This window comes from Notothenia rossii, assembly GCF_949606895.1.
Source record: "Notothenia rossii genome assembly, chromosome: 2".
Lineage (NCBI taxonomy): Eukaryota > Metazoa > Chordata > Actinopteri > Perciformes > Nototheniidae > Notothenia > Notothenia rossii.
Genome location: NC_136904.1, coordinates 38,795,608 through 38,822,431, shown reverse-complemented (window position 1 = coordinate 38,822,431; position 26,824 = coordinate 38,795,608). Strand labels below are relative to the sequence as shown.

Below are 26,824 nucleotides of genomic sequence, written 5' to 3'. Positions count from 1 at the left end.
CGAGCGCGTGGACGGCCTCACGTACGCCTGGGCGGAACCTCGCTGCCCTGGTGAGCTTCAGCCTCCTCGGTCACAACATTATCAAATGTTTATATGCATGGAATTGTATTTGAGCGCACTCCAATGAACGATATGGACCGCTCTGTGAGAGGTGGAGCGATGTAAACGTGCTTTGGATTCAGGTGGAGCAGAACCAGAACACTCTTGTGAGGATCCAGCCCCCAGCATGAAGGCTGATCTGCTGTCTGCCGTGCATAGCTTCCAGAGCCTCATGCAGAGCTTCTGCAGCGCGTACAGCCTCAGGTACACACCAGGGACATTTTCACATACATGATATATATTTGTATACTAACAGAGGAGTTAAGTGTGTGTGTGTGTGTGTGTGGTGTGTGTGTGTGTGTGTGTGTGTGTGTGTGTGTGTGGTGTGTGTGTGTGTGTGTGTGTGTGTGTGTGTGTGTGTGTGTGTGTGTGTGTGTGTGTGTGTGTGTGTGTGTGTGTGTGTGTGTGTGTGTGTGTGTGTGTGTGTGTGTGTGTGTGTGTGTGTGTAGGGGTCCGGGGACAGAGGGTCTGACTCCGGCTGAAGCCAGCGATCGGCTGCAGGGTTTTCAGGCTGAGTTTGATCAGCTGTGGAGGAAATACACCACCTGCTCTGGAGGGAGAGGAGCTGTTTTGGACTGCCTGTTAAAGGTATACTGTGTAAAATTTGTCTGCATTCAGACCAGTGGCGTAGCCAGGAATTATTGTGTGGGTGGGCTTGGAGAAATGTAGGTGGGCCAGGGGGAGACCTTATTAAGCGTGGGGTCTGAACTGAAACTTCATTAATGATTTTAATGATTTTTTAATGCAATTGAACATAAGCATAAACTAGCAGTGAAAAATAAACATAGCACGGCGGCCTCAGAATGTGTGTTATACTGACATCCACATGACTAGGGATGGGTATCGTTAAGGTTTTAACGGTAGGCCTACTACTACTTTTATCAATACCGCCGCTTATCGATCCGGTGCTTTAACGGTACTTTTATCGGTTTTTTTGGAGAAAAAAAGAAGGTAAACTAACTAAACAAATTGTAAACAAAACTAACATTGCTTTTTATTTAAATTAACTACATAATATTTCACATCAAAGAAACAACAATCGTATACATCGTATTAAATAATCGGATAGAACTGTAAACAGAATAGCTGAAACTTTAACAACATAAAATAACTCAGTTACCTCTAATCATCAACCCATGTTTGTATAATTGAGTTAACTCCCGGTGTGTCGCTGCTAGCATTCATAACACCTGACGTGGAAACGTTACTCGTGGATGGGGGGGGCTACAGCGCTACCAGAGAGACAGTCGAACCCGGTGCATTTCTCCGTCTGAATGTGGTGCACTTTTGCTAAATGTTTAGACAAATTGCTCGTGTTACCGGCGCCCTTAAATGCTAAAGTCTTATTGCACTTTTGGTAACGAGACGGGTAAAGTTGAACCACACCTCGGAGTGCGTTCTCTCTGCCATCTCCTCCGTGTGTGTGTGTTGCTGCATGCAGCATCTGCGTGTGTGTAAACTGCCCCGCCCCCTCGCAAGCAGGCGGGGATTGGAAAGATCTAAAATACTAAAAATAATCATAGACGCATTTTGCTGTCTTTTTGTCATATTAGAAACGGAGTTGGCGACACTAAAACTGCAATATAATGTTTGTGTAGCAATAATATGACAGATATGTTTTACATGTACCACGGTCTTTAATAATTCAGCCCTGGGGCCCGTTTAATACCGGGGCTCGGTACCCATCCCTACACATGACTGGCTCGGCGGCCACAGGTTGTTTATCCTTGACAGTCGCACAGTGGGCACACACTGAGAGAGTCTTTTCAGAATTTCAGCAAATGTGTACACGCTTCACTGCAGACCTCAAGAAAAAAAAAGACTTTAATTCACTCACGGCAAAACTTACTTTACTTACTAATTTACTCACGTAAAAAAAATGCACTCCCTATTCCATTGTCATGAAGGTGGAATCTAACTATATCCAGAATAACTTTGATTGGGATCCAGGCTATAAACATGTTTATTTCTGCTGTAAAGTTGGGCATTTTAACATGGGGGTCTTTGGGAATTGCCTCCTTTCTGTATCCATCCCCTGTTGGCCACTAGAGGAACTGCAGTTTGTGGCAGTTCCTTCTGGGCTTCCCAGCTCTGCGCTATAACGCGCTGATTGGCTGTGGGTGGGCCCGACGTGCATGTGGGGTGGGCCCAGGCCCACCCGGGCCCACCCACAGCTACGCCACTGATTCAGACCTTTGTGAGTTTTGATCTCACTTTATCCCACATGTTTCAGGAAAGTGTGTAATGTTAAAGGTCACCATGCATTTCACACAAAAAGAGCGTATTGGGGCTATTGTGTGAAAATGGTACAATGAAGAGATAGAGAAGATACATATTAAAGGGACAGGGGTAATATACCAGGGAAGGAATCTGAAATAAATGTTGTATTTTCACACCCCAAAATGTACTCATTTACAATCTTTATTTTCTGAAATGTCATGAAATTAAAGTCACAAATTTCAGAAACCCATTTCATTTCCCTTTCTCATATATTTACCAGTTAAATGTTAGAGAATATCTGAGCTTTTTTCTGTACAACTTTTTTAAATCTGGAATCATTCCCCCTCTCTCTTTTTTTGATGCTGTCCTAGTTTCATCTGCTCTCCTGTCAGGTGCCAGCATTCTCTGCCAGAAGCCTTCAGAAATGGACTTTTTATCCACTTTAAAGCAACATGTTTTAGATCTTGGTGATTTGAGTCATTAGACGTCTAGATCTTAAGTTAAAAGAAACTAGCTGATCAAATGTTTGCATGGAGGGCAAAATGCTATTGCTCCTAATCCCCCCCCCCCCCCCCCCCCCCCTTTCCCGGCAGAGTACGCCCGAGCTGCAGAGGATCAAGAAGGAGCTCTCTCTGATGTCCAAACTCTACTCTTTGTATAACTCGGTCATCAAAAAGCGTCGGGGGCTACTGCGACATCCTGTGGGGCTGACCTGAACATCGAGAAGATCAACACCGAGCTGATGGACTTTCCAGAGCAGGTGCAGCGGCTTCTGACACTATCAAACTTTCAATTTTTTTCATTCAATTCGATTAAAAACAAATGTAATCGATATAAAGCATGCACATTGTTTTGAAAAATTAAAATATAGAAAGTAAACAATGTAATGGAAGAAAGGAGAACTTTTTTCTCCATGACTCATCAGATCCTTTTTTCGTGATTGCAGGATCCGGAAGCTTCCCAAAGCAGTGAGGAGTGGCAGGCCTTCAAGATCTGAAGAAAACCATCGATGACTTTACGGAGACCTGCCCCTCTGCTGCACATGATGGCCAACAAGGTATTCACATTTTGGAGTTGGTTTTATACAATGAAAATCACCCTCACAGAGTTGTGTCCTTGGTCATCTGTCCACATCCTATACAAAAAAATACATTTCAAAGTTATGTTTCACTAAAAGCAATGTTAGGATTTTTTGAAATGTCTACAGATATCTTTATAATGTTAGAATCAAGTCAAGTATCAGTGACTCTAATGGAAAACTCTTCTAACCTGAGTCAACATCCTGTAGAGGTGTATAATAGTCCATCCTGTGTCATAACGATGGTGTCCCGCAGGCCATGCTGCCCCGACACTGGTCCCGCCTCTCTGAGCTGACGGCTCATAGCCTCCAGGTGGAGTCGGAGAGTTTCTCCCTCAGAAACATCATGGAGGCTCCGCTGCTCACACACAAAGAGGACATCGAGGTACGGAGGCTGAATAATTCTCTTACTTCTTTTTAATTAACATTTACTCACGTTTTAAATGTAATGCCTTTATTTAACCATCACTTTCATTTGGTGAATCATTTTGTCAAATAAGAAATGATCTGTGAAAGTGTCTTTTACTTTTAAAAGATGTTACAAAATATAATCCTTAAAAGTCTGGAATATGACTAAATAATCAGATTATTATAAATATAGACAAATAAACAGAAATAGCCAGGAAAGATGAGGTAAAAATGAAGAATATTACTGAAAACATATGATAATAAAATAACACATTAAAGGCCAGGGTCAGTGTTAGAAAAGCCTGCCTCTGTCTGACTGTTTCCCGTGTGTGTCAGGATGTGTGCATCAGCGCGGTGAAGGAGCGCGACATCGAGGCCAAGCTGCAGGAGGTGGTGGGGGAGTGGAGCAGCCACACACTCAGCTTCTCCTCCTTCAGGACCAGAGGAGAACTCCTGCTGAAAGGAGCAGACACCGCGGAGAAGATCTCCATGATGGAGGACAGTCTGATGGTGCTCACCTCACTGCTCAGCAACAGGTGGGCAGACCAGGGAGGAAGGAGGTAGGAGGGGAAACACAGAGAGCAAGGATTTTAGAACAGAGGATGGAAAGGTCATTTAAAGGGGACCTATCATGCAAAATGCACTTTTGTACATCATTTATACATGAATATGTGTCCCCGGTGTTCCAGGGAACTCACCAAGTGTCAGAAAACACAACCCTCAAATCTCTTAAAAAGGGGCTGCAACGGATCTGATACAGACTGATACAGATTTGAACACTGTCCTGACGTCAGGACGGTGGCGCTACGGCTATTGGTCAATTCTCCACGGCCGGCCATTGCTGCTCGAAAGCGCTGGAGACGCTGTAGTACATATGCCAGGCCTGTAAGTGGCGCTGTAGTCTGCCACACAAGCAGCGAAGAAGACTTTCCTTGCATGGTTGCCATGGTTGCCCTTCTGTTTATTCTCCGCTGTGGCTCTTTTTCTCCCTCCCCGAGGCAAGCGTTTGCGCCTCCTGCTTTAAAACAAATGAATAATGACTCTATATAATCATATCGCGTCGGGCTCCTGATCAGCCTGTCGGTGTTCTTTTCCCCATAATGACCGCGTCGCTGCACATTATCCCGCTTATCACATGGCCACATTCTCAACAAAGTAACGACATGACTCCCAATATTAATTTAAATGCTTTTATGGATTTAGAAAATGATTTTATTGATTTAAAAAATAGTTGTATTGATTTAAATTGACTTGCATCCGCTAACAAAAATAGTCCGTTGTTACTGTTTGAACTAACGTAGCAACGGCAGGAACTGCTTCGATAGCGTTTTTGAGGAGCTTATTGATTACAGATTTGAAAACATCGTTGCTTGCTTTAAAAGTAGCACAATTCATTATGTCAAACCTTGGAAAGTATCTAGATATCCCTGCCCTAATGCCAACTCCCCTCTCTCCTGCAGGGGGGCGTGGTCAGTTGCAGCTCACAGAATCAGCCCCCTGCAAAACAGGGCTCGAAAGAGCAAATAGAGCGAAATGAGGCATGGCTAAAATGCAGGATCTATTTGGTATTTTGAAGAAAAAAAACTATATTTATATACTTTATATAGGTATGGCCCTACAATATATGTTTCAAATATAGCATGATAGGTCCACTTTAAGGTAATGGCAAAGGTCATTTTGTGTTCTTGTGCTTGATTGATAGAAAGGAAACTAAGGATGGAGGGCGAGGAAGGAATGAGAGGAATGAAGCAAGGAACATATGGAAGAATGATTAGGAAGAAAGTAAGAAAAGAAAGACATTAAGGAAGGGAATAACGGTTTTCAAAGGAAGGAGGGAAAGAAAGAAGAAAGGACATCAATGAACAGGACAAGGAGGAGGGGAAGGCTAGAATAAAGGGGGACTAGGATAGAAAAGAGGACTATAAAGCAAGCAATAAAGGGAATGAGCACATGGATAAGAAAGGAGGACTAGAAAGGAAAGGTAGGAATGATGACTTGGAGGGAAGACTAGGAAGGAAAGGGAGGAATGATGACTTGGAGGGAAGACTAGGAAGGAAAGAAGGAAGGATTACTTGGAGGGAAGACTAGGAAGGAAAGACGGAAGGATTACTTGCAGAGTGAGAAACGAAAGGAAGGAAGTGCAACTTGGAGAGAGGACTTAAAGGAAGGAGGACTTTGAAGAAGGATAGCAAGACAGAAAAGCAGAAAGGAAATCAATGAAAGAAGAGAGATATGTATAATAGAACATAGCAGATTGAAATGAAAGAGTGTGGACATGTAGGATAATGTATAGATGGATACATTAGTAAGAGCATGATGTAATGAATACAGCCTGTGTGTGCAGGTACAACACTCCCTTTAAGGCCTCCATCCAGCTCTGGGTGCAGAAGCTCTCCAACACCTCTGAGATCGTGGAGCGCTGGCTGTCCGTGCAGAACCTCTGGATCTACCTGGAGGCCGTGTTCGTGGGGGGGGACATCGCCAAGCAGCTGCCGCAGGTCACATGATCCCCACGTCACATGATCCCCATGTCACATGATCCCCACATCACATGATCCCCACATCACATGATCCCCACGTCACATGATCCCCACATCACATGATCCCCACATCACATGATCCCCACGTCACATGATCCCCGCGTCACATGATCCCCGCTTCACATGATCCCCACGTCACATGATCCCCACGTCACATGATCCCCACACCACATGATCCCCGCGTCACATGATCCCCGCATCACATGATCCCCACGTCACATGATCCCCAAGTCACATGATCCCCACGTCACAGTTTCGATGTTCCCTGTGTCGTCAGACAGAGCCTCATGTCTGTGTGTTCCTCGTCCAGGAGGCCAAGCGGTTCCAGAACATGGACCGGGCGTGGCAGAGTGTCATGCAGCGAGCCCACGAGCAGCCCAACGTGGTGCAGTGCTGCGGGGGAGACGACACCCTCAGCCAGGTGCTGCCCGGCCTCTGAGCAACACTCACACCATTTAGTCTTTATTGTTAAAGAGCAATTCATCAAATATATATAAGCAGGAACACAGCTGTTCATTTCAAAAGAGGATGACTTGATATGTCTCCTCCTCCTCCTCCTCCTCCTCTCCTCCTCTTCCTCTCCCCCTGCAGGTGCTCCCTCACCTCCTGGAGCAGCTGGAGTTCTGTCAGAAGTCTCTCTCTGGTTATCTGGAGAAGAAGCGTTTGGTGTTTCCTCGTTTTTTCTTTGTGTCCGACCCCGCCCTGCTGGAGATCCTGGGACAGGCCTCTGACTCACACACTATCCAGGTAACACTATCATGCAGTACGGATACAACTCAAGTCATACACTTTACTGCTGTCCCCACTCCCTGCCTGTCTGCTTATATATGTGTGTTCTTTCTTTCTCGCATGTCTCAGGCACATCTGCTCAGTCTGTTTGACAACGTTAACAGAGTCGTCTTCAACGAGAACATCTACGACCAGATGATCACATTTCAGTCTCAAGAAGGAGAAACTGTGGAGCTGAGGCAGCCTGTCCTGGCACAGGTACACACACACACACACACACACACACACACACACACACACACACACACACACACACACACACACACACACACACACACACACACACACACACACACACATACACACACACACACACACACACACACACACACACACACACACACACACACACACACACACACACACACCATGTATACATTACTTCAGGGGACATTACATTGACTTAAATGCATTTCCTGGAGACTTATCCTAACCTTAACCATAATGCCTAACCCTGACCCTAACCCTTACCCTAACCAAGTCTTCACCCTAAAATTAATGATTCCCCTTATGGGGACCTCCATTTTGTCTCCATAAGGGATGCCAGTCCCCACACGTGAATGTGTTATATTTTTTATATACTGTTTTGGGCCCGAAGGAAGGCAGAGGGTGGCGGAAATTGCATGCAGGCTTGATTTTAAAACCCATCATGTGGGGTAATGTGATTACTGTAAATAGCCTCTGCTTGGCTTAGCATTGTTATCACATTTTTACAATACATTTAAGTTATCTATGGCTTTTAGCTTCTTTTTATGCAGAAAATGTTGCTGGTTTGCATGCAAATAACCAAGGCTGCTATCTTTATTAACTTAATTTACCTTATATAAAACTGTTTGTTCTCCCTGCTCTGTAATCTATTCCACTAAACGCTCATGAACAAGCATGTCATCAATCTGGATTTTTTAGCATATGAAGGCTTAATCCTAAAGGGTGTCTGTGTGTCTCCTGCAGGGGAACGTGGAGGTGTGGTTGGGTCAGCTGTTAGCGGGGGTGAGGCAGACCCTCCATGCTATCATCCGTCAGGCCCACCTTACCCTGAGCGACCCCGCCATGAAGCTCCTGGACTTCCAGTGTGAGTTTCCTGCTCAGGTCGGCCTGCTGGGAATCCAGATGATCTGGACCCGAGACGCAGAGGACGCACTCGTCCTCAGCAAGTCTGACAAGAAGGTGCTTTTATTTAGGAACCAGGCACAGAGGGAAACACCTCTGTCAGGCCTCTATTCTCAATCTCACTTCTCTGATTGGCTGACAGGCAGAGATGGAAAAAGTACACACATCCTTTACTTATGTAGAAGTACAGATACTCGTGTTTAAAAATACTCTGGTAAAAGTAGAAGTACTGACTAAACTTCTTTACTCAAGTCAAAGTAAAGAAGTGTGGGCTTTTAAATGTACTTAAGTAAAAAGTACCCATAACTACCAGCTGTAAAGAGTACCTGACCTCCCTTTATATTAATAGAACAATAATGTCATTGTTAGCTAATGAATGTTTCCATGCTGAACAACGGCAACATGACAATGTTTTCATTGGTCCCTCTTCTTTAGAGAAGACCAGAAAATAATGGATACACGGATTGTGTTCAAATCAATAGGCACGCAATGACTCTAAATAATAATGATCACGCCACCAAACACATATTCAAACTAAAGTAACATGTCCGTTTTGAACATGTAAGAAGTAGAAAGTACAGGTATTTGTGTTCAAAATGTAAGAAGTAAAAGTAAAATGTCGTCAGAAAAATAAGTTGTGGAGTAAAGTACTGATACCAGAAACATTTACTTAAGTACAGTAACGAAGTGTTTGTACTCAACTACTTTCCACCTCTGCTGACAGGTCATGCAGAAGACCAATCAGAAGTTCCTGGATCTCCTCAACGAGCTGATAGACATGACGACCCGGGACCTGAGCAAAAACGAGAGGACAAAGTACGAGACGCTCATCACCATCCACGTCCACCAGAGGGACATCTTCGACGAGCTGGTGCGTGCACACAGGGACGGACATCAATATTTATTTAAATATTTTCGTCATTATATCATATTTCTCTCTCAGGTGCGTCTGAACGTGCGGTCTGCGTCGGACTTTGAGTGGCAGAAACAGTCGAGGTTTTACTTCCTGGAGGACACGGACAGATGTGTGATCCAGATCACAGATGTGGAGTTCAGCTACTGCAATGAATACCTGGGCTGCACAGACAGACTGGTGATCACCCCGCTGACGGACAGGTACACACACACACACACACACACACACACACACACACACACACACACACACACACACACACACACACACACACACACACACACACATACACCCACACACACTCATACACATCGTAGACATGCACTGACTTATTGGTTATATTGCCCAGGCAGAGCTGCATATTTGTATGTATTGGTTTAGTCGACAGGGACAACACATTAAGACATATTTACATTTAGATATATGTATATAGTATATATAAAACACTAGTACTCTGTGTGTATCACCAACACGTCATATCATTTTATTGTTGTAGCTTCAAAGTTACACTCATTTAGCTCATTTTTCTTTCAAAACTGGCTGGACAAAATTTGCATCACAATTGCGGTGGAGTAAAGTATACGTAGCATAACATGTAAATTACAATACTTGAGTAAACTGTATACATATTTGTATTAAATGTTTATGCTCCTTTAAACCATGTCCAGGTGTTACATAACTTTGGCCCAGGCTCTGGGGATGAGCATGGGGGGTGCTCCGGCCGGCCCTGCAGGAACAGGTTACACAGAACACGTGTCTGCAAACATATTCTTATATTGTTTTGTTGCACTTTGCTATACAAGTGAGTTTGTGTGTGTGTCTGTGTGTGACCAGGTAAGACAGAGACCACCAAAGACATGGGTCGCTGTCTGGGTAAATACGTGGTGGTTTTCAACTGTTCAGACCAGATGGACTACAGAGGGCTGGGACGCATCTACAAAGGTGTGTGAAGGTCATACAAATCTGGATTTGCCTTGAACTGCTGTGTTTGACTTTGAAAATGTTAAAGTTTCACTTGAAGAAATACTGTTGTACATTTCCAGTTAAACGACAAATATCGCCATTAACTATAACACTATATCATCGGAGATAATTCTCCTCATGAATAATCTGCTTCCTTTCACGTCCTGCAAGTGTTGCATCAGTGGCACATTCCCTAATCACTTTCTGAGCATTTACAGATATTTGCCTTGATTCCTTAACTTCTGATACTATGTCCCGTGTCTGTTTTTCAGTTTTTGCATATATCCTTTCCAGATATTTTACTTGTACAGGAAGCTTTTTCATCTCAATAAGACCTTTTATTGGTCCTTTTTAAAATGGACAGATTGCAATTTTCTCACATAGTATGCATGCATGACATGGCATTTTTGATTTACTCTTAACAAGGCCATAAAGAAGATCCTTTATGCATTAGTCCATTGCTGTATCAGCTTACTGCTCTATTCTTAATGGCAACATCATTATTTTAATAATGAACCAGGTTAGAGGGTTCTTTTTTCCAGCATTGGTTCAGTAAGAACCTATCTTATATCCAAGTAACATTGGTATTGTAATTGACATTTCCAGAATCAAGATAGGAAATGGGTGTCGCTGGTAGTGTCTGATTCTTGTAAACCATGTAAGCTTGTACAAGTTAGGGGAAGTGGCCAGGGCTGAGTTGCAAAGATTCAGGATTCAAGGATTCAAGGGCTTTATTTTCATATGCACAGATGCTACAGTATGGATATGGCAATGACAATCTTAAGTTAAGCTCCTCAAAGTGTCTTCAGTTGGTGTTTTGATGTCTCTGCAGGCCTGGCCCAGTCCGGAGCCTGGGGCTGCTTCGATGAGTTCAACCGCATCGAGCTGCCCGTCCTGTCCGTGGCCGCCCAGCAGATCTACATCGTCCTGCAGTGCAAGAAGAACAAGAAGAAGCAGTTCATCTTCAGTGACGGAGACCTGGTGGACATGGACCCCGAGTTTGGCATCTTCCTCACCATGGTAACTGAGCTCTGAGGGGGGGCGTTATTGATATTTTAAGTAAAACGAAAGGACCTATTCAAAGAGTCAAAGGCTTTATTGTTATTTTTACAAAAGTTGTAAAGAACCTTTTAAATCCAAAGCACCACCTACAAGGCAACTTACAATATACCAACAATCAAATAGCGCCAGAACAACAAAGAAAAGAAGTGCAATAATGAAATAGGGCAATACATATTTAAACAGTGCAATAATGAAAGTGGTGCCAGAATAAAAAAGGGCAAGACCTATTAAAATTGTTCAAAAACTAAATATTGCAATAATAAAATAATAAAATAGTTCAAGACCAAATAAAATTCTGCAAGAATAAAATTGTGCTACTACAAATATAGTACTGCATGAAAAATGCAATATAAAATGCAGAAGAAAACAATGATACATACATTTATTGAATGAAATAGGATAATACAGATTAGAAAGTCATTTGACTGTACAACAGGAAGGAGGAGGACGAAGAGAAAGAAAAGTACTGTTCTACATGGAGGTGTACTAACTCAAGTATAGTCCTGTTTTTCCATCGAGGCAAAAAGAGACTGGTGTCTGCACCCTTTCTGTCTGTGCTAGACTATGGAGATGTGGTTTATATGAATGCATCGTCTCAGTGCATTCACTCGCTGGATGTCATCTGCCACGGTGCACTGAGGTTCATTACCAACCTCAAAACGTTGACACACCACTGCAACCTATATGCTTGTTTTGGATGGTCAGACTGGAACACTGGCACATCCTCACATATAAGGCTACTTGGTGCCCTTCCTCCTTATCTAAGGATCTACATGAACCGCAAATGCACAGGACATTATCGGCTTCGCTCCAAGAACTTGTTTCTTCTTACTATCCCAGTCCGTACTGAACTCGGGCATAGGGCGATCAGTTACGCTGCTCCTGTGGCTTGGAACCAGCTGCAAAATTAGCAGAAACTCAGAGAGCTTTTCTTTAAACAGACTCAAAGTGACTCTAAAATACTTTGAAGCAGGCCGCTGTGTCTGAACATGCTTCGGCTGATCTTGTTATTACTGTGATTAGGTTTTGATTGTGACTGTTTTAAGTTGTCTGAAACTGTGCTGCTGCCTATCTTGGGCCAGGACTCACTTGTTGAAGAGATGTTTAATCTCTATGAGACCTATCCTGGTTAAATAAAAAAATAAAGAAAGTATCCAAATGTGGAAAAGTGCAGTTTGGACCTAACCTCTCTGCCCTGCAGAACCCCGGGTACGCCGGTCGACAGGAGCTTCCTGAGAACTTGAAGATCCAGTTTCGCACCGTCGCCATGATGGTCCCGGACCGTGCCATCATCATGAGGGTCAAACTGGCCAGCGCAGGTTTCCGTGACAACCAGGTGCTCAGCAGGAAGTTCTTCACCCTGTACAAACTGTGTGAGGAGCAGCTCTCCAAACAGGTGCGGAGATACTGCCAACTTCATGACATTTCATATTCAGAAACTATTCTTAAACGTTCACCTGCCATTATGATATTTGAATGCTAGATTTCATAACTGTATTAATGCAACACAGGGTTGCACAAAGAAGTCCATTTTTATTTATTTTTTGCTTCAGGGGGAATGTGAACAGCAGCAGCAAAAATAAATGCTGAACAACAAAATCTAAAATGTCTATATCAACTTTGACTTTTGAGCACAAAGCATCATTGATCTCTAAATACAATTTCCATGTTCTCAGTGATAATCATATATATTTTTTGTTTTTCATTCAGCTTGGTAAAAAAAACTTTATTTTGCTTGATGATATTAGTTCTGTGTTTACTCTAGGTCCATTATGACTTTGGTCTGAGGAACATTTTGTCGGTGTTGAGGACGCTGGGCGCTGTGAAGAGATCCAACCCGTTAGAGCCAGAGAAGACGGTGGTGATGAGAGTCCTGAGAGACATGAACCTCTCCAAACTGGTGTGTGGTATCACTACTTTGGGACAATATATTATATATCATTATTTATATAGCTACAATGCCAGGATAACTGTTTTTATTTGTAGTTTTCGTCATACTTTCAGGCTGGTTTTGGTGAGTTTGTGGAAAAATATATGTTTAAAAAATGTAGAAAAACTCCGACAAGCTTCAACTCCAACAATATCTGGGTAAACGTTCATTCTCTTGTCCTTATGCTGAAAAAGAAAAAAGTTTAAATGCAAGCCTGCATATTCCAATTGACCTCAAATGCTTCCATGACATAAGTCCTACATCCTTTAACTGCACACAATCCTTCTCCCTCTGCTCATGTACTTGTGGTGAATCCTCATTGTCACCGTTTTGCAAAGCATTTTTTTTAAGGCGCTGCAAGAAAACAGATTCCGATCCAGAAAAAAGACAAGACGCCAAACTGCAACAAAAACCCAAACCTTATTAACTGTTCTAATATAGAAACATGAACAATATTTGTTTACCGTCTAATAAAAGCCTTATGTGAAACATGAAACCCCCCTGCTACTCTGCTCAACATAGTACAGTCCAAGTTCTCTCTTCTATTAATCCTATTGGAGGTTCTCACTTCCTGTTTGGCAGTTTGAACCCAGGACCAACAGGAAATGTAGAGGGCCCCATTAACAAACATTTTGGTTTATTAAAGTAGTTGCTAATCAATAAATAAATGCATACACACTGAATAACCAGAAATGATTAATGTTAGCACGTTAGCATGCTGCACACGTGTTAGCTCTGCTAAGACAACACATGACACAGGACCAGCGCTACTCTGTTGTGCATTCAGACAAGAGTCAATTAAGTACAAAAAAGAGAATGTATCTGGACATCGCTAGGGAGATTCAGTGATTATGCGTGTAAATGCTCAATTACATTTTTTTAAATCTGAATCTGAACCAATAACATTTTTCTGTCAGGTTAATTTAATAGTAGGCTACAATGTTTCCCTCTAAAATAGCAGTGAGTTGTATTGCTGTTTTGCTTTGAGAGCCTTTTGAAAGTCATTTCAGGCTTCAATGAGTTAGAATAGTAACATACTTCAATATTTTTCATATTCTGCAGAATAATGACACCATCTTTATTTAATTTGGCTCCCTATAAGCCTTCAGGTAAATATGCAAATATGTCTGCGATCTCAAGGTAATATTAACCACGAGATGGCACAAAGCGTCAGTATATCCTGTGCAGTTTGGCTGACTCTTTTCCATTAAAGGTAGCCTGCACTAGCTCCAACATTGTCTAGCCCCATTGCCACTTATAGCACCAGTACGTTTAAATGTTGCTCGAAGATTTCCACAAAGCAGGAACAATAGTTATTCTTCCAGCAGCAACATGATTCCTCTGTGTGTCTCTGCAGGTGGACGGGGATGAGCCTCTGTTTATGAGTCTGATCAATGACCTGTTTCCCAGTATTGGTACGTTTCTGTCTCTCACTTCTATCTCATTAACACATCATGTTGTCGAAAGCATCGCTCTGTCGGTGAAGACTTTCTGAGGCAAACACATGAGACTGAGAAGTTTTAACATAAAGCTCATCTCATTTATTTATGTCGAAGTCACCACATGTATTATATCATGACACTGGAAAGTTTGTATTAAAATATGTCTTTTTAAATGTCTCCTCCGCCTGTAGTTCTAGATAAAGCTGGGTATCCGGACTTGGAGTCGTCCATATTGAATCAGGCTCAGGAGACCGGTCTGATCCCCCACCCCCCATGGATCCTCAAACTGGTCCAGCTCTACGAGACGCAGAGAGTCCGACATGGTACAGATCATAACAGGAAGAACCAACAACTCCCTGATCAAATAACTTCTATTTAAACCCTAAAAGTATCAAATGTAAGGCAATAGAGATTGTCCTTAAGGTGGCGCTAAAGGTAGTTATTGAATTGCATCTTTTGGAGAGCAGGAATATGCCCTCAGAATCCCACTTAAATGAGTCTCATGGGTAATTAGCAGAGGTGGGAGTAAGTCCTACATGTGCAAGTCTCAAGTCTTGACCTACAAGTATCAAGCAAGTCCCAAGTCACTGTGGTGAGAGTCAAGCAAGTCAAGTGCGGTGGTGGCGAAGGGCGTTGGTGGCGAAGTCGATAGGGACTTGGCTTGGCAACTGGAAGGTCAACAGTTCAAGTCCCAGCAAGACCAAGTGCTACCGAAGTGTCCCTGAGCAAGGCACCGTTCCCTACACTGCTCCCCGGGCGCCTTACATAATGGCAGCCCACTGCTCCTAACACTAGGATGGGTCAAATGCAGAGAAACAATTTCCCCACAGGGATTAATAAAGTATATCAAAATCAGAAAGAAAAAAAAAGAAAGTCAAGTCATTGCTCAGGTCAAGCAAGTCAAGTCAAGTCATACGAAGTTCTGATGAATAAGCCCAGTTTCCGCATTTAAATCAGTTAAAAGACAGTGGTTATGAAAATGGGTTCAACCCACACTATGATCTTCATTACATACACAGTTAATCATTTGAAACCTAATTTAGACCGATGACAATCATATTAGATTCATATTAACCCCAGAACTGTAGACAAAATAGCTAGGACTCAAAAAGTCTGTTCAAAAAGGCAGAATTCCAGGTAAGAAAATCATATATGGCATTTGCCATTACACATATTTAATTTAAATTTCTGTTAACACTAGAACCGCCAACAGCGTCAGCACCTACATAGATATCATTTTCAAACCATTTAATTTGTTCCTCTTCATAATTTCCTTATAAACTAAGCAGGACGATTTAGAACTCACTTAATTGGGTTCATTTAGAAATTGCTTCAGTTTATCATCATAACAGATCAAAAAGTTCAGATTCATTTGACAATAAATCAAAGAATGATGCACTTCTACAAACAAAAACAACATAATTAAAACATGTAAACAAACTACTAAAAGTAGATGAACTACATTATTCAAAAGTTTACAGTAACTTCTGATAATAACACAGGGGAAATAAACGAGGCATCTCTTTTCCTCTCTCTCTCTCTCTCTCTCTCGACAGCCCGTCAGTATCAGGGTTAGTCAAAATGAATCCCTTGGCGGTTCTAGTGTTCATTTACCGTTTTGTCTTCTCTTTGCTTAATCGATTTGAAACCAAGTCTAACGTAGCTTAAACTTAACGTTAGCTTTCTAGCTAACACAACACAGTCACGTAGCCTACCTTTCTCTGTGTTTTTTTTTGTAGTGACGAATGAAGTTGGATGTTGTGGTGGTCCTGTCACTAATCTTTATGCTGCAGACCCTGCATACCGCTGTTCTTTTCTTTTGAGCGTCATCAACAACATAATCCTTGAATCCAAACGTGACTATTTGTGGAGTAACGCTAGCCGCTGCCACGTTAACTGACACTCCTGCCGTCTAGTGGCTTGCCAGGTTTGCTCGCATGGCGCTATAATCACCCAATCACGTTTCGAAAAAACTAAATGTAATATCTCAATACAAAAACAAACGCAAACATTTAATTTTAAACAGTCAAGTCCTTTCAAGTCATCTGTCTCAAGCTTAAGTCAAGTCTCAAGTCATGAATACCAAGTCCAAGTCAAGTCTTTTATCAATGTTAGTCAAGCAAGTCTCAAGTCAAAAAATATGCGACTCGAGTCAAGTCATGTGACTCGAGTCCCCACCTCTGGTATTTAGCGACTGCTTTGGCCACGCTTTTCATAGGGCAATCTAGCCTGCCCTGCATCATTGTTTTAGACATACAGATTGAACCATATGTCTATACATTACTCTGTATTTGCGGACGTGTACTACTACAGCTGGGAAGAGACTTCTTTATTTTTGAGTCAATGTTGGAAGTACATGTGAGAATGATTTATTGGCTGTGACTTTGAGGATCCATCTTCTTAAGTACATACATTTAGAATGATTCAGCATGTACTGTAATTGTATTGTATTGTTTGTTAAATACTGTAAATCCGATCTGTGAAAAAAGATGTGCATCACCAACAACTGTTCAAAAACCATTCACATTCATTTATGATGTAATATTAAAAAAAGAAATACCACCAAAAACTCTTAAAATATTAAAGTGTATAAATTTGTATTATTTAGTTCTCTGCTAGATAAATTCAAATGTAACGCATGTAATGCACAATTCTTAATTTACTCAAATAACTTTGACTCTATTTTATTAAACAAATGGGGCCAGATTAAGATTTTGGAATGACTTTGTAAATTATAAAATAAAGCACCAGTTAAATAGAGTTATACAGTTTCCTTCCCTACACCATGGTGTGAGCGCTGTCAATGAAGCCAGTTATACAAATTCAGTTGAAGAAATAATAAATCCTTGTGTTATTTTGCCGACCTAAATAAAATGTAATAACAGTGAGAAAAAACCTACTGAGATGCGCACCATGCGTCTGTTTTGACCTGTAACTGTCGTATCCCTGCAGGGATGATGGCGTTGGGTCCCAGCGGGGCGGGGAAGACGTCCTGCATCCACACTCTGATGAGGGCCATGAGCGAGTGCGGCTCCCCCCACCGAGAGGTCAGGATGAACCCTAAAGCCATCACGGCCGCGCAGATGTTCGGCATGCTGGACGTCACCACCAACGACTGGACCGACGGCATCTTCTCCACCCTGTGGAGGAAGACCCTGAAGGCCAAGAAGGTGGGCGGGATATCACAGCACGGATTCATGAAGGAACGGTTAACAGAACTTCACTATTCACTCTGAGCACGGGGATGTTTCTATCTTTCTTTGTCATCAAGTTAAAGTGTAATAGCGTTTTCAGACTTTTTTAGTTTAAATCACAGTAAGAGGAATAGTTTAATAAGAAAACCTATATGAACACATTGGTCTCCCAAATAGCTCTATTATATACAGTATAACACAATCTTTTTGATCCTGATTTTAAGTTAATCAGGTAGGTGCGTTACTCGTCAGTGCATCGTTTTTACTTCAAGAAATTGAACACTGGGTATTGATATAAAAATGATGATGTGTGTGTGTCAGGGTGAATATGTCTGGATCGTGCTGGACGGTCCGGTGGACGCCATCTGGATCGAGAACCTGAACTCCGTTCTGGACGACAACAAAACGTTGACGCTGGCGAATGGAGACCGGATCCCTATGGCTCCCTGCTGCAAGGTGCCTTACAAAGCACATTAACCAAAACATTAGATCCTGAAACACATTGAAAAACATCCATACAAAAGCCAAGATAATAGAAATCAGGAAAAAAATCTATAATAAAGTTATAAAATACAAGAATAAAAGTTACATTGCAGTGTATACTGGATGCATTGCTATGTGATTAACCCTCCTGTTGTGTTCGGGTCAAATCTGACCGATTTACTAATTTCACCAATTGTTTTACATTCGATTGCATTAAGGCTTTATGATATCCTTCACAGTAGACATTTCAACATATCAAATTGCTGATCACCACTTTCATTGAACTTTGGATGATTTGACCATCAAAAATGACCGCCATAAAGAAAAGGAATTAGTAACCATCCGGATCAGATAAAACACACACACACACACACACACACACACACACACACACACACACACACACACACACACACACACACACACACACACACACACACACACACACACACACACACACACACAGACACGTTCAGTGTCTATTCTATGTATATTTACTGCAGTTTTTCATGTATACCAGTAGTCTGATACAGTATGTACAGTTTGAAAGGGTGTTAAATGAAATGTGGTGATGATTAATGGTTTTTGTGTTAATGTAATAGCAGTTAAAACAGGACTGGTCCGCGAACACCAAAGTAAGGGGGGTAGAAAGAAGACAATAAGAGGGTTAAATAGAAAACAAATAAAAGTATTTAGCGTAAATGACAGTGTATATATATATACATGGTAAATGGACTTAATTTGTATAGTGCTTTTCCAATCTTTGTAACCTCTCGATGCACATTTACAGTACCAATACGAGTCAGCATTCACCCATTCAAACAGGTTCATTCAGAAGCAGAGACTGCAAACAGAAATATATGTTGGTGTTAACCCAGGGCTGCCAACACTCACGCATTGAGCGTGAGAGTCACGCAATTAACCCATATCTCACGCACTCACGCCACACTTGCCTTTCCTCACGCTAAGTTTTCATCCAAAATAAATGTAGATAAATATAAAAATAAAGTGAAGGAACAGCAAACCGAGCGGTCTACGAAATGAGACGGTCTTCTAGCTTAGTTCAGTAAAGTTGGAACGATATTGGGAGATTCTGATTTCACGGATCAATAAACAAAACGTTATTCAGACACAAATGACGTCTCCTAAGTACCGTGGTAAGGTTGACAACGAACTACAGTCACATTTTGATCAAAAAAAGCCAATACGCGCCGTCCTCCGAGCTGGGCACATTACATTGGTCTCTATCCGCAGCCGGAGAAGAAACGAGTGCTCTGCTCAGGGAACGTCTGCAAAGTGCAACTCCGAAAAAAGAGAATACAATAATATTCAATCACTATTATACAGCTTATTGCTACCAAACTCACTACACACACCAATAGTCTCCTGGTGGTCATACTACAGCAGAGAGTTTTGAAGAATATGCTTTTGAATATTTATATATTTATATTTATAATGTAAAATCTTCAATAAATATGGCATCATCTTAAATAACTTTACTATTATACAGTATATTTCTACCAAACTCACTATTTACATTGTTGTTGTTACCATCTGGTTAGCTTAACGGATATTAAAAGCTGTTTCTAAAACAATGAGAGGGAGAGCTCTGTCCTGTCAGACTGAGAGAGATAACTACAGCTCAGTGAGATAAGGGACTCTCTGTTTAGATAGTCTGTTCACTTTAGACTCTAGTTATCTCAGTGGGTCTCAAACGTTTTGGTCACCATTTATGAGAATAAATGAAAAACAGTTATGAAATACTATGACAGTAAAACCAGAATGCAGTTTAAAAGGTGAGTGATTTGTAAAATACCCATAAAGAAAAAGAAAATCTGTGTACAGTTCTGTTTCATATGGGTGTTGAGAGATGTATCCATAAATTCCTTTTGCTTTCCCGGGGGAGCATGCCCCCGGACCCCCCTAGAGGAGGTGAGGACCACCCCCCCCCCACTTATAAAATAGCACTTTACCTCTGCTTACACCTATATGCCATTTTATATGCTGTGAGCTGATTATCGAGCCGTCATTGTAAGACTCGCGGTTACACTGTGTATGTGCGTATTCCACTGTAGCGCCCCCTACATTAATGGGGAACCCTAGTTTGTACATGTTCAATACAATTGTAACACTGTACACATGAACGTTTCACCAAAAAAAAAATCTCACTCCAAGCTGAACTCAAATCAAATGTTGGCAGCCCTGGTTAACCCGTTTAGTGCTTTATAAACCAATGGTAGTATTTTCAAGTCAATTATTTGACAGAAAGGAAGCCAGTGTGAACATCAGAAAATGGAGTGATGTTACCCTCTCTTGTAGTTAGAAACTAGATAACTACTAATAGTCGAGGTAACAGGTGATAAATGCAAGTTTTTTCCAAATCCTGCTGAGACGTAAAACTTTGAATCCGTGTTAAATATACCTGAATCTCAGAGCAGATCTAAAGTGAAATGTGCATCTTTCCTGCAGATCATCTTTGAGCCTCACAACATCGACAATGCCTCCCCGGCCACAGTGTCCAGAAACGGGATGGTGTTCATGAGCTCCTCGGTGCTGGGCTGGAGCCCCGTGATGCGAGCCTGGCTGCAGACCCTCCCCCAGCAGCAGGCGGACCCCCTGAGGCTCTGCTTCACCTCCTGCTACCAGGTGAGGACCTGGAGGAGGTCTGCAGTTTGAGCTTAGGGAGGGGTTTTGCTTCTGTGCAAATAAACCTGCAGGGACTTAAAACTTACTGCAGAACAATAGTTCATTACTTTTGTTGTTGTTATTTACATGTGTATTTTGAAATACTTATAATCAGTATTGTGTTCTTCTAAAGTCCAAGTTCAAGTATTATATATAACTACTTGTACTTGACTTCCAGTAGTATTTCAATGTTATACTTAATTAACACCAGATTAAAGGGAATTTGTTTTACTTTTTACTCCAATACATTAATTTCACACTGATAGTTTCTTTGTTCATATAAAAGCGCATTGTATGTTTATGTGATTTGATGCAGTACTATATTACTATTCCACACACAATCTACACAGTACTGAAGGGTAACAAAATGTGCTTTAACAAACTAAAACATTAAAACGGCATTATATTGAATTGCTAAGGATAGAAAAATAATCAGTATATTATTTTATCACACTGTTCATTTTCAATTCAAGACTTTTACTTTAAGAAATGTCTTCTACCACTGTAATATTATTTATTGCGTTGAAGAATAGTAAGATACTAGAATTAAATAAACTGTATAATTTACATTACTTTTTCTGCTCTTTCTACAGGACTTGTTGGACTTTGTCTCCACGGCTGTGTCTCCCAAGATGCAGGTGTTGGAGAGCATGTACATCAGGCAGACGATCGACCTGCTGCAGGTAAAACACAGGAAGGAATCACAAATCATTATTAAGCACAGAGATGTGGAGTTGAACGACAGAAAGTAACTATCTGAGAACATAACTCGGGTCGGAGTGATTTTTTGTGAAGTATTTTTTATATTTTTGCTTTCAGGGTTTGCTCCCTGCAGTCGATGAGAAACAGGGTTGCCATGGTGACCTTGGTCGACTGTTTGTGTTTGCAGTCATGTGGTCTCTGGGAGCGGTGCTGGAGCTGGAGGACAGAGCCAAAATGGAGGCCTTCCTAAAGGTGTGTGCACGTGTGTTGATGCACCTTGACGTGTTGTAGGTGGATATTGTTAATGTTTGTCATTTTTAAGTTGAGATACCTCCAAAGATTTCCATGAAGATTGCTTGGTTGCACTTATTTAAAGTAATTGAGTAAATGAACTTAGTTCTGTCATACCACCTCTTGGTATGCATTATTTTGAATAGTGTGCTTTTGCTTCTTTAATTTAAGTATTAATCTAAATACTTTTGTTAGTGCAATCTATGGCTCACCAACCTTAAATGTTAACACAGAGAGAGATCAATAAAACACAGACATGGTTGAGATGAATTATTATTCAGTTGCGCAACAACAATAATAATATTGGAGTACAACATCACCTGCCACAGCAGCCAATCATTGAAATGCCCCCCACCAGTTGCAACAATCACACAGCATACAGTATATAGCCTCTGTAATGAACACACACAAACTTGATCATGCAGCCAAGCCAACCACACAAACGTCACATGTTGTTCTCTCTGAAAGCTATACTTGTATATGTTGAAAAGTCATTATCTCATGACGTCTTTAGGAGTAATCAACCAACAAAGACTTAAATGTATTATCTCTGAGTAGTCTCTTGCAGTTGCTACGACCTCGGCATCAGCTCATTTGAAAATGAATACATCTATTGATAATTCAGAGACCATGGATAATTAGCAAAGAGACTCATGGGCCTCTCTAACTCTATGTGACTCAACTCAATAACACACATGATAGCTTACCATGTGACCTGAATGAATATGCCAGAAATACGCTGTACTAAGGATTCTGCCATAACACTTTCTTTGTAGGTGTTAGGTTAAAAATATTTGTTGCATAATGTGGCTTTTCCTTTGGATGTCCCTCACTTCCTGTTTGTGTTCACAGCACCACAGCTCGTCTCTGGACCTGCCGCTCCCTCAGGACGAGCAGACCATCTTTGAGTTCACCGTCAGCGAGCGGGGAGAGTGGGAGCACTGGTCCAACAAGGTCTGTGGACACTGACGCTGGTATTCATTACACACGTCTCCTTCAGACTGACACTGAGCACATGGAAGCAGGACTGAGACACTCTAATTTCAAAGTTCCCCTATAGACTAAAGAATAATTTATATGTCCCTGGTGGAAGCTTGATTTTTTAACAGTTGCTCCATATTAAAATAATACAAAATTATATTCAGAATGTGAATTTAAATACAATTTGTACATATTGTTTTATATTGCTTATATTTCTCTATTTATATATCCTCTTTTTTTATTTTATTAAATACGATTTTATTTTATTTTGTATCCCTGTGAACAAATAAAGTATTCTGAGTATAATTATGATCAGGACTGACCTGTTGGTTGAAAGTTTTAACGCTTAAGTATTTTGGCAGCTTTTTCAAGAAAATTCCATAAATGCGAACAATAAGTAATTTTATAATTTATCTGATAATAAATGTTTTTCTAAATCAAAATGATGCACCTTCTGTATTTATTATTGACCTGATGCAGGTCCCGGAGTATGTCTACCCCAAAGATCACGTTCCAGACTACTCGTCCATCCTGGTCCCAAATGTGGACAACGTGAGGACGGACTTCCTGCTGCAGACCATCGTGAAGCAGAGGAAGGCTGTGCTGCTGATCGGAGAGCAGGGCACCGCCAAGACCGTCATGATTAAAGTGAGACACCGAGGATGTGACGCATTGTTGAGGAGGAAGAAGTGCTCAGATCTTTTACTTAAGTAAAAGTAGAAATGTTCTAGTCTTAAATTATTCCATAAAAGTCATGAGTTAAAATGTTACTCAAGTTTAAGTAGAAAATGCTGATGCTACTTGTCCCTCTCTGTGGCGCCCCCTGCAGGGCTACACCAGTAAACTGGACCCGGAGCAGCACCTCAGTAAGACCCTGAACTTTTCTTCAGCCACGCTGCCCGCCATGTTCCAGAGGACCATCGAGAGCTACATCGACAAACGCATGGGCGCCACCTACGGGCCGCTGGGGGGGCGCAGGATGACCGTCTCCATCGACGACATCAACATGCCCCTCATTAACGAATGGGGAGACCAGGTCGGCTCCTGGCTCTCTTTTATTTCATTATTATCCTTTTTAGTTAATTTAACAGTGTAGATAAATAACCATTCATGTAAATGTGACTTTTTTTTATCTGTAGTTCCTGAACATACATTTCAGTGTTGCACTTCAAACAAGTTATAATGTCAAACATTTTTTTAAAGAGTTTTACAGAAAATGACGTGAGATTCAATATAATTGTATTTGTTTGAACTATTTTCCTATTATTTATACTACTATTGATATTTGCGTGCTAGATGAAAAGTTACATAATTAATGTAATTTCCTTCAAAATTGATTCCAAAATATTTTAAAAAAGAAAAATGGCAGCTTTTTCTTTAAGATAAGCTTCTGATACACCTCCACCTGACACAATAGTAGCCAATCACATCATAGAGCTGTGTTCAACCCCTTCTTCGTTCTCCTCAGATAACCAATGAGATTGTGCGTCAGCTGATGGAGCAGGGAGGCTTCTACAATCTGGATCGCCCCGGAGAGTTCATCACTGTGGTGGACGTTCAGGTAAAACAACTACTAATAGGCATAGAAAAACTACTTTAGTGGAAATGCAGAATTTCTTTTTTTTTAATATGATTAGAAATGTTGATGTTTCATCCTCAGTTTGATTTTAAAATGAATTATCTATAATTGTTAGGTGGTGAAAGCACACACACAAATAATGTCATCCAAGATGCAACAAAAACATTTTCATCAGTCAAACATTTTGTCATCGAAGACGGTATTTGAACACAGTGTCAGATAAAGATGAGGTTTGACATATGTTTTTTTGTTTAAAAAAAATGTTTGTAGAATGATATTCCAGTGTGTGCTGTGTAGGATTGTTTTTATCCTCTCCTTTATCTAACAAAATGTTCTGCTTCAATAAATAATTATCTGTGTTGTTTATCCTCAAAAATAAAAGGTTCACCACTCTCAAAAAACTGATGGGAGACGCCAATTTATTCTCTTCAACAACTCTGTCTAAGTTATATTAATATATGAAAATCGACCAATTATTTCTTCCTCCTTCTTTCAAATGTTTAAGAAACGCTAGCTTAGTGTGTTTTATCGTGGTTGTAAACACTTTTAGACCTGGACTAAGTAAACATTTGAATAACCTTCCCCAGCTGGTGGCCGCCATGATCCATCCGGGCGGGGGTCGTAACGACATCCCCGAGCGTCTGAAGAGACACTTCTCCATCTTCAACTGCACGCTACCCTCTAACTCCTCCATCGATAAGATCTTTGGCACCGTGGCTCGGGGACACTTCTGCCCAGAGAGGGGCTTCCCCCCCGGGGTCTGCACCCTCGCCTCCGCCCTCGTGCCCACCACCAGACGGGTGTGGCAGGCAGTGAAGGCCAAGGTAAAATACGTTATCTTAAATACTTGTTTTTCTTTGTGAAATTCAAAAACACATTCTTCTTTCTGAATTTATCAAATATATAATTATTATTTGATTCTCTTTGAAACCTTTTTGGGAAACATTTATATTATATATTTATTTGATATATAATAATTAAAAAGTAATCTGTTAATAAAAGCAAGAGTTTTTTTTCGTATTTCATTTTAATACATACCAAATCCACACATGCATCAATAAATAAGTGTCAGTTTAAAAGTGATAATACTATAACAAACTTCTTTAATAACGTACTGGCTGACAACCAGCATGTTTTGTACATTTGACATAAACACAATCTAATATGTCGTTTATTATAAGAGCATTAAGTGCAGCATACAGGATGTCGTAGTATTTTCACATTTTAATATTCAAGGGTTTTGACAAATGAATAATGTAATATATTGTCAAAAAAGCCCTTGTGCAGAATTATAATTTTGCACAATGATAATTATTGTATTCTGAAGGCCTGAAGCACCTGTTCCCAGATTTTCTCAGCAATTATTTTTCAGCAATTTGACCCTCAGTCCATTTCCAACGATAACTTTGGTCCCTGTGTTTGGGATTGATTGAGTTTTTGTTAGTTTGAATGTTTGTCCGGCTGTCACATGCAGCAAATATTAACCAAATGTGAACACATTATGAAAGCTACTCTGTGTTTCCTCAGATGTTGCCGTCTCCTGCTAAATTTCACTACATCTTCAACCTGAGGGACCTCAGCAGAATCTGGCAGGTAGAAAACAAGGGAACATTTTCATTTCTATTTTTACTTACATACATCTGACAGTAAAAACTCTTATCATTTTCTCTTTTATTTATTTATTGTCTCCTTATCATAATGTCGTTATAGCCATTTTGAGTCACTTATAACTGTGCCATGATCTGTACATTTACATGTCTATTTTTGAATTAATCTTTGTAATTTGTCTCATAAAGTATTATTTGTTGTCAGTTGTAAATCTGCAATTCTATGTGTATTGAAGTGCTGCATTTGCCGATTGACCATTAAACACAAATATTCCTCCTTCCAATAGTTGTATTTAGTTAGGGCTGAGTTATTGGTGTGTGGTGTGTTCAGGGCATCCTGACGGTGAGGTCGGAGGTGTGTCAGAGCTCTGAGCTGCTCTCCGCTCTCTTCCATCACGAATGTTGTCGAGTGATCGCCGATCGCTTCATCGACGACTCCGACAGAAAGACCTTCAACGGCATCATGGAGAAGGTGTGCCTGTTTATAAATTGTTTTTATACTACTGATAAATCCTTTTCTTCTTCCTTTTAGACATCATTTATGTTCTTATTTTAGATGGTCAAATTGATGAACAAAAAAGCAACAATAAAGGTGTAGTGAAATAAATGATGCTGTAATGCATGAACATCAAAATCAAATAATAAAATACAACAATTAATAACGTAAGTATTTTACAATTATGTGCAAAATGGTCAAAATATCCTGGAAGTGAACAGAAGAAAGTAACTTGTTTTTTATATAACG

The 26,824-nt window shown here is 40.9% G+C and overlaps 1 protein-coding gene across 1 annotated transcript in view; it reads left to right on the top strand.

The window, feature by feature from the left end:
- LOC307029598 (dynein axonemal heavy chain 5-like) overlaps positions 1-26,824 on the top strand; it is a 74,666-nt gene that overhangs the window by 21,907 nt on the left and 25,935 nt on the right. The window contains 41 exon segments of the mRNA XM_079665678.1: positions 5-31; positions 33-50; positions 183-218; positions 221-303; positions 549-657; positions 660-687; positions 2,913-2,917; positions 2,919-2,987; positions 2,989-3,024; positions 3,026-3,079; positions 3,266-3,304; positions 3,310-3,348; positions 3,350-3,376; positions 3,654-3,782; positions 4,142-4,341; positions 6,150-6,303; positions 6,656-6,766; positions 6,937-7,092; positions 7,204-7,332; positions 8,086-8,301; positions 8,969-9,115; positions 9,188-9,360; positions 9,829-9,899; positions 9,995-10,102; positions 10,956-11,143; positions 12,387-12,581; positions 12,951-13,085; positions 14,473-14,530; positions 14,749-14,880; positions 17,510-17,727; positions 18,073-18,207; positions 20,704-20,880; positions 21,513-21,602; positions 21,739-21,873; positions 22,765-22,866; positions 23,374-23,541; positions 23,723-23,929; positions 24,362-24,454; positions 25,060-25,296; positions 26,000-26,065; positions 26,411-26,551. Of these exon segments, the coding sequence (XP_079521804.1) occupies positions 5-31; positions 33-50; positions 183-218; positions 221-303; positions 549-657; positions 660-687; positions 2,913-2,917; positions 2,919-2,987; positions 2,989-3,024; positions 3,026-3,079; positions 3,266-3,304; positions 3,310-3,348; positions 3,350-3,376; positions 3,654-3,782; positions 4,142-4,341; positions 6,150-6,303; positions 6,656-6,766; positions 6,937-7,092; positions 7,204-7,332; positions 8,086-8,301; positions 8,969-9,115; positions 9,188-9,360; positions 9,829-9,899; positions 9,995-10,102; positions 10,956-11,143; positions 12,387-12,581; positions 12,951-13,085; positions 14,473-14,530; positions 14,749-14,880; positions 17,510-17,727; positions 18,073-18,207; positions 20,704-20,880; positions 21,513-21,602; positions 21,739-21,873; positions 22,765-22,866; positions 23,374-23,541; positions 23,723-23,929; positions 24,362-24,454; positions 25,060-25,296; positions 26,000-26,065; positions 26,411-26,551 (4,641 nt within the window).